This window comes from Gavia stellata, chromosome 1, assembly GCF_030936135.1.
Source record: "Gavia stellata isolate bGavSte3 chromosome 1, bGavSte3.hap2, whole genome shotgun sequence".
NCBI lineage: Eukaryota > Metazoa > Chordata > Aves > Gaviiformes > Gaviidae > Gavia > Gavia stellata.
The window spans coordinates 94,020,656-94,032,760 of NC_082594.1; the positions used below are offsets into that span (position 1 = coordinate 94,020,656).

At 40.9% G+C, this 12,105-nt stretch overlaps 1 protein-coding gene across 1 annotated transcript in view; it reads right to left on the reverse strand.

Annotated features, from left to right (window-relative positions):
• Nucleotides 1-321: 321 nt before the first annotated feature.
• SRPX (sushi repeat containing protein X-linked) overlaps nucleotides 322-12,105 on the reverse strand; it is a 44,426-nt gene continuing 32,642 nt past the window's right edge. Inside the window, 6 exon segments of the mRNA XM_059820562.1 lie at nucleotides 322-807; nucleotides 2,806-2,927; nucleotides 4,231-4,364; nucleotides 4,807-4,986; nucleotides 5,651-5,772; nucleotides 7,766-7,892. Coding sequence (XP_059676545.1) covers nucleotides 627-807; nucleotides 2,806-2,927; nucleotides 4,231-4,364; nucleotides 4,807-4,986; nucleotides 5,651-5,772; nucleotides 7,766-7,892 — 866 coding nt within the window. The 3' untranslated portion in view covers nucleotides 322-626.

Here is a 12,105-nt window from a genome sequence, read left to right on the forward strand (position 1 = left end):
TTATTGGGTTCCTTCGGACAATGAATTCTCCTGCTATCAGCTATTTTCTCCTCACTGCTGCTGTACTTGCATTGCCTTATGCTTTGTGTCTGTGATGACCATTATAATGAGTGGAACTGAAAGACACTGCTGAGTTGCTTGTACACTTTCAATCTGAGGCTAATGTCTCTGTTACAATGGTTTGCAGAGAGGTATATTGATCCAACTTTTGAATTAATCGATCAACTTTTATCTCCAAGAGGAATTTTAGACAACTATCTGTTTGCAAAACAATATTTTATTAATAAAAAGACTTAAAAACAGTAAGAAAGAAACCCAAATTTTACACTGAATGAAAAATCCAAAATAAACTCCCAGAAACGTGCCTCAGTTCTTCACTCTCTGTACAAGATATTCCATTGGGTAGTAATCCTACGTACACATTTATCTAAATATGGCTGAAAGTACCGAAAAGCATCATGCATACTTCTATGCAGAGTAGCTACACAGCCGGACAGACTTAACAATACACACAAAAAATCTGTACATCAGTGATTAAAAAAAAGCTATGCTTTGTGTAGCACCAAGGGGAGAATTAAGTGGATTAAAAAAAATTCAGAGACAACTGCAAGCCCTGCAATCCTGAATTAGGGACATGACTGACCAATTTCTGCTTGCAGTTTCATCTCTTCTTTTCTCAAGGGAAAATTGTCAATAAGTGCAAAGAGCTCGGCTGGTGTTGCTGGGAAAGGATAGCGTTCCTTGTCCATTCCGTGCTTGTCCATCACCACGATGTTGAAATTGTAATGGGGGATCCTCAGCAGCAGCCTGCAAAATAAGGAACTTGTTTTGTTAAACCCCCTTCTAGGGGTCAAGATAACTGCACCCAGCCCTGTTTCCTTCTCAGATCTCTGACTGTTAGTATAGCACATGCCATTACCTATTGCTATCACAAGAGAAAAAAAAAAAAGGCAAAAAAACTACTACATACATTGCCTAAAGAAAACAATTGTGATGGAGCTAGAGTTACAAGTAGACTACTCCCTTTCTTGGCTGCCACATGGTATAAAACAACAATGAGAAAAAGCAGGACAACAAAATTATTGGAGTCAGTTTTCATGGCTTCCTAATAATAACCATCATCTACCTCATGGTAACTCCAATTTAGGAGAACAAAAGCTGCTGCTAATCATGGCAGAGTCCTTTCCATCTAAATGGTAAAAGGGGTGATTTCAGCTCCTCTGGAGGTGTGACAGTACCAAAAGTATATCCTTGGTGCTCTTTTCATCTTTTGCTTGAAGGAGTAATGAACTACAAGATCCTTAGACATGCAGTCAGTCAACATCATTGGTGTGGGGAAAATAAATTCAGGCAGCTGTGAGGGAATGGTATCAGGACAGGAAAGCTGCCATGAAGAATGCTAACCTTCTGAGGTTTCTGAAGTTTTAACTAGGTTACCTGTGCTCATTAGTTCACTGAATGCCAATTCTGGACAGCATCTTTATTCAAGATGTTTAAGGGTGCATTTCATTACAATTTAAGTGCCTTCCAGAACTGGAATGCTATTAATTCACACACTGCAGTAACAACAGAGAAAAATATCACATGGAAAACTAACTTTCACTGAGTGCACGGCAGGTCATACCATGCCAATTTCTGAAATGTAGCTCCATTAAAGGTTGTACGGGGGGTGGGGGGGTGGGGTGGGGGGGGGTGGCAGGGAATGGGGTGTTACCAGAGCTTATTATTTTCTAGAGAGCCACAAGAAAACCATTTCAACTTTAGTAAAAGTACTTTTACTTTTTTGAATAAAAGAGAAGCTCTTTGTGCTCTCTTTTTCCTCTTATAGAGAACAAATGGTTTTATTTTTTGCAATCCAAAGCAACCTCTCTGACTTGTCAGCACTTTTTATTGTCCCCAATTAAAACTCGCTCCATTTCCTCAGGGATATCACGGAAGATGTTGCCTAAAATGCTCCTGGACTTTTTTCCTAAATAACTACTACTTTCCCTGCCACTGAGGCCTTCACTTTTGGCTCTTGTAGTCCTCTTGTCCCTAGGAAATACTGGCACTTGAAGTCTCCCTTTCAAGTGAAAACCAACCACCTGCCAGTCTAAAACCAAGTCAAAACAGTTTAGGCACCTCAGTAAAACTGCTGCCTCTTGTAGTCAGGCCGAGGAGGCTGAGATAATTTCCCCTCTGAAATACTGCCTATATAATTTCTACATGTGGGACTTCAAAGAGCAACCCTTGCCTCCCCTTTGGCCTGGCCCCAACCACCAGCAGCGCTGCAGAGATGACCTGTCCCTGCCCTTTGGGGCTGCACTGGCAGCTGCTCCAAGGCTGCCCCTGCAAAGCGATTGCGGCCTGTCATAACTGCATCAGTCCAACTCCAGCACAAATATAGACATACTTCAAGTGTTTTCAGTGGCAGGTCTATAACATGATCAAAGGGACACAGAGGGAGTTCACATGAATTCACTCAGTTTGAGCAAAGGGGAAAGGAAGACATGGCACTTGAAAGAGTGGCATAGACTTCAGCTTGTTTCACATTTAAATGGGCTGTGACTCATTTAAAATGTGAAACAAGCTGAAGTCTATGCTCTTAATTTCATAAATACCAAATGCCCCTGAATTTGCAGTAGTCATTACACAGATAGAGAGCAAATGAATGCTAAAACCTGCTCATCAACATCTGCCTTCCTGTGTCTAGCTATGTACATTAGAGTAGAATATGTCTATTTAGAGAGTAAGAAGCAGGGAATCAAAAGCAATACATCGTATGTGCTAAGGTGCAAACACAACAGTAGTGACAGCTTACTTTACCTGAGTTGCAGGGCAAGTGATGGTGGCAGCAGCTTTACACCTATTCTTCCTATCTGTGCTGGGAAGACACCAACCAATTCAACTACGGTAACATGCCGGAGGTCTAAACCACACTGTGCTGGCTGGAAGGGTTAAAAGAAGAAAGAGGTGTCTTAGTTATCAGTGAGAGAACAGGGGGTTGTTTTGAGCATGCAGCAAGTGTTCATAAAGAGTCTGTTCTTATGTTAGTGAGATGGTTTAAACTTAAATGAGAGCATACTTTGAAATGTCTCTAATTCTCACTGCGAAGAACTAGAGCCTCATGACTCCGGGGGATGTTAAATGATGGATTCTTAACTACTCTAATAAAACTTACCTTTGTAATGACATGAAAAGATGCCAGGGTATTAAGCATTGTGCTAGTAATCTAATTTGGCAATCAAAGCAAGGTATGTGAAATGGAAGTTGACTGCAGAAAGTTTTCTTTCATGCCAACTTGTTTGACCACTGTCAAGCAGTAGGAAAAATACTATAGCCATTAAATTTAGTATTTTAAACTATTTCATTTTAATCAATATATTGGATTTTCTTGCCAAGTTAATCTAATGGGGGAAAATAAAAACTTTTTTAATACAACTGTAACTTAAGCCAGCAGTTAAAAACATCATCATGTTCATATCCCAATGACTATTTATACCGAATTTTGTTACAGCTGTGAGAAAAGAAACAAGATAGAAACACTTGCCCCTGTGAATGAATACAGGACTGGCTCCTTTCCCTGAGGACACAGACACATTTCTGAGATACATCCCTAAGTCTAGCAAGAACCTTACAAGAACATCACAGTCACAACACATAAGAAGGACAATTACCAGAAGTTTTCTTTTTTTTTTTTTTTTTTTTGGAACAAAATACCCCAGTGTTATCTCCAGCACTCTGGATGATTTCTGTGCTGAGTCTCCAGTCCTTTGTTTGCTAGTGCACTGATTATTTCTGAAGCTATTCACACTTCCTTGCATTGTAGTTACAAAGTCTGTAAGCCTGGTTTGCATGAACTGCAACCACTGAAGTGCTGGATGGTTTGGGTTTTTTCAGCTTCTTTAGGAGCTGAATTAGGGAATGATTATTGAACATAAGTTTATTATTAAATTCATTTGGGGAGGATGGAAGAGGGCCAGAACTGCCTGGGATTCAGCAACTGGTCAGTCAAGAGGCAACACAATCCACAACGGAGCTGAATTAGAGACTGGGGAGATGTTTCAACTCAAACCCCTGTAAAAAGGATTAATCCAGAACGACTACTGCTTCAGCCAGATCCTCCAGTGGCTGCAACATAACAGATGAAGTTTGCAGATTTATATCAAACAGTGGGGCTTGTCCTCTTGTGTCTTTCTTTAAAGAAAAAAAAAAATAGTTGCACACACCCCACCCCAAAATCTGTTTTACCTGCAGCATTCCCAACTGCATCCTGTAGAAGAAGTTGGCTGCAGTAGGAGTTGAAATAATTAGCAGTCTCCGCTTCTCATAAAACTGATCCAGAAGTGCAGCTGCAGTCCTCACATTCACATTAATATTCATGGCTAGAATTAAATTTAAAACAAAAGTTATAAAGCATACTGAAAACAGATCTATTTCTAAAAGCACAAACTGTTAGATAGCAGAAGCACAAGAACAAGAAATAATAACACAGAAGATACGGGTGAAATACTGGCCTCATTGAAGCCAACAATTTTAGCTTAAGCTGTTCTGGCTTGCAAGATGGATTGACTCCAGAATGTTAAGTTTTGTAGAGCGCTTTGACCTAAAACACACTATCAGTTGTGAGATACCATCATCACCCTAGGAAAGAGCAGCCAAAGGTGGCAAAGGCTTCAGCTCTAAGTGCAAACTGGCAGAGGAGAAAAAGGGCATTAAAATTTGCAGTTGTATTCCACCCCACACCTCCTCCTTCCCAAATTCTCACTGCCATGAGAACCATTGCTCTGGCAGCCCTTCTGTTAAAGTGGTGAAATACTCACTTACGTGCACAGGTTGGCTCCACTCCTGACCACCCCAAATTGTACTGGCATACTCTAGCTGGGCTTCCTTGAAGCTCGTAGCCACCAATGCAGGAGAACTCACATGTAGCACCATAGTTATTTCCATCACCTGAGCACTTGATGTAGCCATTATCTGGGGCATTTAATTTCACACAGCGCCTGACTTTAAGCAAGAGGTAAAAAAAAAAACAACCATAAAGCCAAGCATGAATCCCTCTGTTTGTTACTAGGGTAGCATGGCCAGTGGAATACCAATATTGAATACATTTTTCTGTTTGCTTTCTATATTATTAGTACTTAAAAACCCCAAACAAACAAACAAAAACCCCCTATTAACTCATATGTAAACTAAAATGATACAGATGTATAGATATATGCATGTGATTGTGGTATGATGGTGATAAAAGGTCATGGAGCACAAAGAGAGTTGAAGCTGAAACCTACAGCTGTCAAGATCTGGACCTGTGAGAGGGTAGCCCTGCTTGACAGATGTGAGTCACAGCCAAAAAAAAGCTCCTTCACGTACTTGTTTCAGCAGCTCACAAGCTAAATATCAGGGAGAAGCCAGCAGCAGGGAAGGGGTGCGGAGCTGGAGGCAGGACTGATCAATGAAGCTCTTCCCCAACGTGCAGAGTGCTGGCCGCCCACCCCGCTGCAGGCCTGGCCCCCAGGTCTTGAGTAAGACTGTGTTCTCCCTTTCAGCATCAACAAACAGTTCATATACATACATAGGAAGGCAAATATAGAAATGAGGACATTTCTCAAACAGCTGACTAAGCCAGATGCAAATCAGTGACTGCATTTATAGGATAAAACATCATTCTTACCTCTGACTTTAACAAGAAATTTGCAAGTGCCTTTGTTTTCAGCTCTGTCATACACAGTATACTGGATTTTGTGGTCACCTTCCGGAAAATGTGACCCTGGTGGCAGGCCTTTCAAAATAACACTAAAACAGGAGATAAAACAGGACAGACATTCATAAATTCACCAGCATTTTCCTACTGACAACGCTGTAAAAGCCCGAAGAGTGACATCTGTGGCATTCTAAGATTGTCTGGCTGCACTGCATGACTGAAGACTGAGAGTAAGCAAAGGAAGAAGCTGGGCAGCTGCAACCAGAGTATTTAAACTTGCTACCAACAGCCCATGCTGGGTACAAAAGGGTCCCACCCTACTGAGACAAGGGAGGCAGAGCAGGCAGGGCCTGCTCGCTTCCTATAAGACAATCCATAGCGTATCCAAGCATCACACCACGCCCAAAGGAACTCGAGCTTCCTTTTCCTTACATAAGGAAAAGTCGAGATTGATCCTCCCTCATTCTGTATCATGAACAATCCACAGTCAGGACTGCAGCATAACCCAGAGCTGGAGGAGTGCAAGAAAACTTCCAGCCTTTTACAATGAGGACGTACCCCGTCTGGCTGCTCTACAGTGCTCCTGTGATTATACTAATGTACAAAAATGGAACAGAAAATGAGATTTATTGTCACAGCAGAAGGGTGGGGTGATCCACAGCAGCGTTTTCACCTGGAACTTGTTCCTAGCCTGCAAACAGGTCAGGAGAATTCCAACACGTTAAACAGTACTGAAGCAGTGAGGTTGAGCGGAGTTCCATGTAATGGGAAAGCTTACATACTCACGGGACTGCAGGACCCACTGTATTTAAGGAAAGCACTGTATACTCTACAAAACATCACAGTTTAGCAAGATTTTATAAAAATAGATTTATGGAAAAGCTTCCACAGATTCAACAGCTAGCCTCTTCAGAGCTGGGGAAGTTACTTGTGTGACAAAGTCTACATGGGATATTCCCAAATTTTTTTGCCTGCCAGACATTATTTCATCAAAAAGACTTTGGAATTTCTTTATTGTGACACTTTTCAAAGTCTTTATTTTATCAATCAGGCTTAATTTTTTTTGATGCTGTTAAATTGCCATAGAATTATCACATTAGACCTTAACAGCAATGTTAGTTTTAATCATATAATGAATTCTTCTTTCTGATATTATTTAAACTGTAACAATAAAAAAAAGCAATGTCACTGTGTCTTTCAACAGCTTTTTTGTATTCACATAAAACTGTAAACATCTTTAAGCTTTTACAACTTTGAGATTTTAAGCTTAACCAGTCCACAACAGAGAGTTAAAAGATGTAACTTGCTTAATGAAAAAAGCAGATTTTCTATACTCTTTCTATTACAATAATCTAGATAGACTGCCATAAATCCTGCATGATAAAGATGGGAAAATCAGAGACAGTGGTACCATCACAAGTGCACCTTGCTCTTCTGGAAAATGTGACTGTGAAACCATAAAAATTGACAAGGAAATTTTGAAGAAAGTGTTAAGTTTAAATCCAATGTTTAAAGCTCCCTAAGTTTCAAATGAGAGGCATTACCTTTACAAGTAACTGCAGAATGCTGTGACATCAGTACTCAGCACTACTTCAGGAAGAAGCCTGAAGATGATTGCAGATACTGTTTTGTGACACAATTGACCTTGGTTTTTTTAAGACAGTCAAAATTGCCTCTGCTGCTACCTCCAATGCACTATTATCTTTTCATTGTTATGTATAAAAGGTAACTTGCTGTAAGAAAACTTGTTGTGTATGAGAAGAGACCCACAAAGAAAGAAGCTCTGGAAAATTTCACAGGTGCAAGTCAAAATGCTATTGTCCTTTATTCCATCAGTTCTAAAATAACCACAACAATCCGCTACCCCCTCTACATGCCAGATCCTGAACGAGTCAAGTTGTCAAATTTTAATTTTTCAATTAAACATGTCATTCTTTACAGGCCATTGACATGTGACAGCTATAAATAAGCACCCTGGATGAATTAAGGGGAAAGGGTACCTGGCCACCCTCATCAGCTGAATTACTAACCAAGGACCCCAGGAATAAAAAGCAGAAATGCAAACATTTACAGATGTGCACCTACTCTGTCAGAATCCCGTCAGCAGTGTCCCGTCCCTCTGGGGTGTCCCAGAACACTCTGGCCGTCAACTTGTTGGGCTCCGCGGTTTTCTCCTTCACGCTCGGGCACTGGATTCTCGGAGGTTCTGTATCTGTTGAAATAAATGTCACAGAAGTGGGCATGTGTGCATGTGTTATAGCTACGCGTTTTCTTCACAGCTCTTGCCCTGTTGTCAGAGTCATTTGGGACCACCTTCAGCTGGCCTCCTCAACACTGGAGTCCTCCCAGACAAGGCAGGTAGAGCCTGTACTTCTCACCTTTTTGTAAGAAGAGTAGGAGATGACAATGATCACTCCCCCCTAAAGTAAAAAACTAATTAAAAAGTAGTTATCATAACTTCTTTATCTAGTCCCAAGTTAAAATGCAATGTCTACAAATCAACTGTATTTAGCTTTGAACTCTAAGGAGGGATACCCAAGATTTTACCAAGGAGCCTGACCCTTCTGTTTATCTGCTCTGCCACTCTTTGTTCATCTGTGCCATGGATATTGTGATTAAGAACATTTGTAAGGCACACTGAACATAAATCTCTCTCCATATGATAACTCTGCATGTTACTGTTAAATTCTTGGTTATTTTTCCTGCAGCAATGGCAAAAAGAAACAATGGAAGATTGACAAAATTGTCATTTTGCAGGGAATTGCTGCTGCATTTGGTTTTTTCAAGTAATTCTTATAATAATGCCTTACAGGTAATACAAAATAAAAAGTAGACCGGGTAAGTTTTGAGAGCTTGTTTAACTGCTACCAGAACACGGTGACTATTACTCAGGAGTAAGGAAACAGTGGCGATGATAAAAGACCCCGATGGAGGACAAAGGTGATGCACAGCTACTCATCTTCAGCTGCTTCTCTTGCCAATCCTGCCAGCGCAGCAGAAATACATGGGCGAACCAAGTCCAAACACCATCACAATCATTAATTTAAAAAAGAATTAAATAAAAAAATCTATCTTTAATAGCTTAGTCTCAGGTTGTTTTTACCATTGCTTGGGTTATACCCAAAATGAAGTCTAAATCCATGGAGTCATGTACCAACTTTAAAAATGAACACAGAGACAGGACTGCTCTCTACCCACGAATAAAAAACAATCCCTGAAGTGCCGCTTAAACCTAAAGGGTGGCAGGCCTTGTCTTTTCATTTGCAGGGCAGACACAAAAAGTACAATCTGGATTTCTTTCAAAAAATAGCAATGAAAAAAGGTTTAGGCCTTTATAAAGCATCAAATATACAAAATAATTTCAAAGAAAGACCCTCATATTCTACAAGCAACACACAATGTTTTCTACCAGTTTAACTAGGGCAAGTGCAGCCCTGCTATAGCTCCTTCAAACTTTTAACAGTATTCCAAGAACCGGGGACTCTTGAAAACTCTGTTATCTCTATTTCTACTTTAAGAGTTTTCCTCCAACCCCAAACATCGCAGCTTTGTGGGGCACTTCCACAGGAAGAGCTCCTGTCTTAATTTTGCACAGGAGGGAGCGGGGGAGGCACAGGCAAGTAAGTGTCTTACCAAAGTTATCCAGAAAACGTCAGGAATATTGCAAAATGCCTTACACAAATGCTTATTTTTGTGGGGGTTTTTTTTTGTAAATAAACAAATCCTACTTTGTAGACCCTACTAGAAGGTGAAGCTAGCAAGACTGGGTTCCCACTGCAGGGAGTCGAGCAATCACAAATGAACAGCAGAATCCTCTGAACAGCTTTTGAAGCTTCCTGTACTTTATATGAACACCCTTCACTAAAGATACATAAAAGGCACTTTTAGTTCTTCTTTACGGCTTCTTTAACTTTTTCACTTTTTTGAGTTCTTTCACTCCTCCTTCCCTCATCTGCTGCAGTACACAAGTGAGCAGGATTTTCAAGCATCCACTCTGGCTACAGGAAGCACTTTGTCTCTTTTCCTCATGTTTCTTATTCACTCCCTTATTTTTAGAGTACCCTCCCATTATGTGTGGAAACGTGCTGACATCACAGCCAGTGACAGCTCTGCCCTCCTCCACAAAACTACATTGCTCTCAATACCCCCCCAGTGTAGCTGAATTAGGGTAGGAAATAACCCGGTCTCACCAAGGCTGCTTCTGGCTCTAGTTAGCTTACTGTGGCAACAGCTCACCGCTGTGCTATGGACAGTATACATCTATGCCAGCATTACGTTTATTTAAAGATGGAATGGCATCTAAGGACCCAACGTTTTAAGCACTTAATTAATCAGAAAGCTCGTTATGCTCCTCAGCACAGAGAAGACTGGTTGGTATGAACCGGCTTGGACTTCCACATCGTAAAGACAAACAATACAGTTACTGTGGCAACCAACTCACGAAGCACCCAGGGGCCAGCCACCCTTTTTAGCTGGACTTAAAAATTCCTGGAAAGGATATTTTCTTTGGTCATTTCAGCTGCCTCTTAGCATTCAACAGGCACTAAATGAACCCCACCAGAATAACTCTGCTTTGAAACGGACCAAGAGAAAGCAGCTGTCTACCAGATGCTCTGTAACTGCAGTGGCCACTGGGACGTGTTAAACCAAACAGCGCTTAGGTCTTTTTCCTCATGCCCTTGTACAGCGTTGCAGCCAATCTACAGCCTATCAAGCAGCCTGGCAGAAGGAAGACAGGTCTAAAAAAACCCAATCCATTTAAATGCAGAGAAGGTGACCAGAGAACATCCAGGCAAATGCACAAGAGACAAAACTGAAACACAAACCCCCTAAAAACCTTCAATAAAACATATGATGTGAGCAAGGTGCCCACCTGCAGGTTCTAAACCAAACCCCAGCGGAGGAACCCACAAGACTGCTGACTGCTGGAGAGGTTTTATCAGAGGGAAAAATCATCCTGTAAGCACCGGACCATCAGACTCTCTCGCTTAGTAAGTACTCCTGGCCAAAGCTGGAGCCAGGACACGCTGCAAGCTGTCTGACCCTGTACAGCTGGTCTTATGCTTTTATTACAGTGTCACTGCTGAAAGACTGATGACAAGCCAAGCAGATTTATCTACGCTGTTTAGCGGGGCTAGGTATCAAATGGGTGAATCTCACCTGCAAGGTTTACATCATGGGCAGGTAAACTGAGTTTTCATAAAAAATCTGGTGCTGTTCACCCACTGCTTCTCTTACATTCTTGCAAGTTGGTGCCCTTCCTGGCTACTTGGCAGCAGCAACTGGTACTCTGGCTCCAAGCTGGGAAGTGGCATTGCACACATCGCATCAGGAGGTCAGCAGTGGAATACTGAATTTTAAAGCTGTCTTTTGAACTTTCCGGAGAAAAATGCTAAGTTTTCGAATAGGTTTTAGATTTTGTTTTTAAAAAACATACTTCTAGGACTGGCCATATTAACAATATCAACAAAAGAGCTTGTTAACTGCCTTTCTCATAGTCTGTTAAAGGCTTACATTTATTTCCTTGTGAATTTGGGATAACAAGAGGAAAGAAACAGAGGGATGGTACTGAATGCCCACTGCTTGCTTATTCAGTCTAAATGGGACAGGTAAACGGTCTGCTGCTACATAAACATGCTGTTATTACTGATTGCTGATGACATTAAACGATGGCTGAAAGTTAATTCAAAACATTAGCCTGTGTCTAAAGCATAAAGAGATTAAGAGACTGGAAATCATAAAAGGGGGAATGAAAAACATTGTTCTGCTCTCCTCACGCCCCTCCACAAGGCATTGCTCTGTATTTCAAAACATCCATTATCAGGGCTTGTATAATTAATGACTCAGAATGCAGAGCTTGTTTCAGACATAGGTAGTCGGAAGCTGTTAGTTAACTATCTATCAATACAGTCTTAGGATGTGACAAAAGGATGACTTAGCACGGTGACAGCCATTTACCACAACTTCTGTTATACAATCAGCAGGAAAATGAAACCTTTATAGAAGAAAAGAAGGTGACATTTTTCAATCTTCTAAAGGAAAATACCTATTTCAATCTATGTTACAGTGCATTAAGGGTATAATAGAAACATTATTCAAGTGAGTACTGGCATTTTTAGCTAACTGATAACCAGAAGCAGCCATATGTTGATCTTAATTAATCAAAGTTATTTCAGCAACATAAAGGATGTCCTTCCTCTTACAGGAGGGGGACAAGGGACAGACAGTCTGCTTTGTTAGCACAGAATACTCACTGTCTGTAAGGGCTTCCGTAAGTGACTGCTAAAACATACCTAATTTTCTTTAATTTAAAAAAAAAAAAATTCCCCCTTTTAATGAATACCTGTTTCAGCAATAATGCCTTTCCTACATGGATCTTCACCACTGCCTTGTGAACCCCACACAGTTTTGTGCAAAAATGCTAA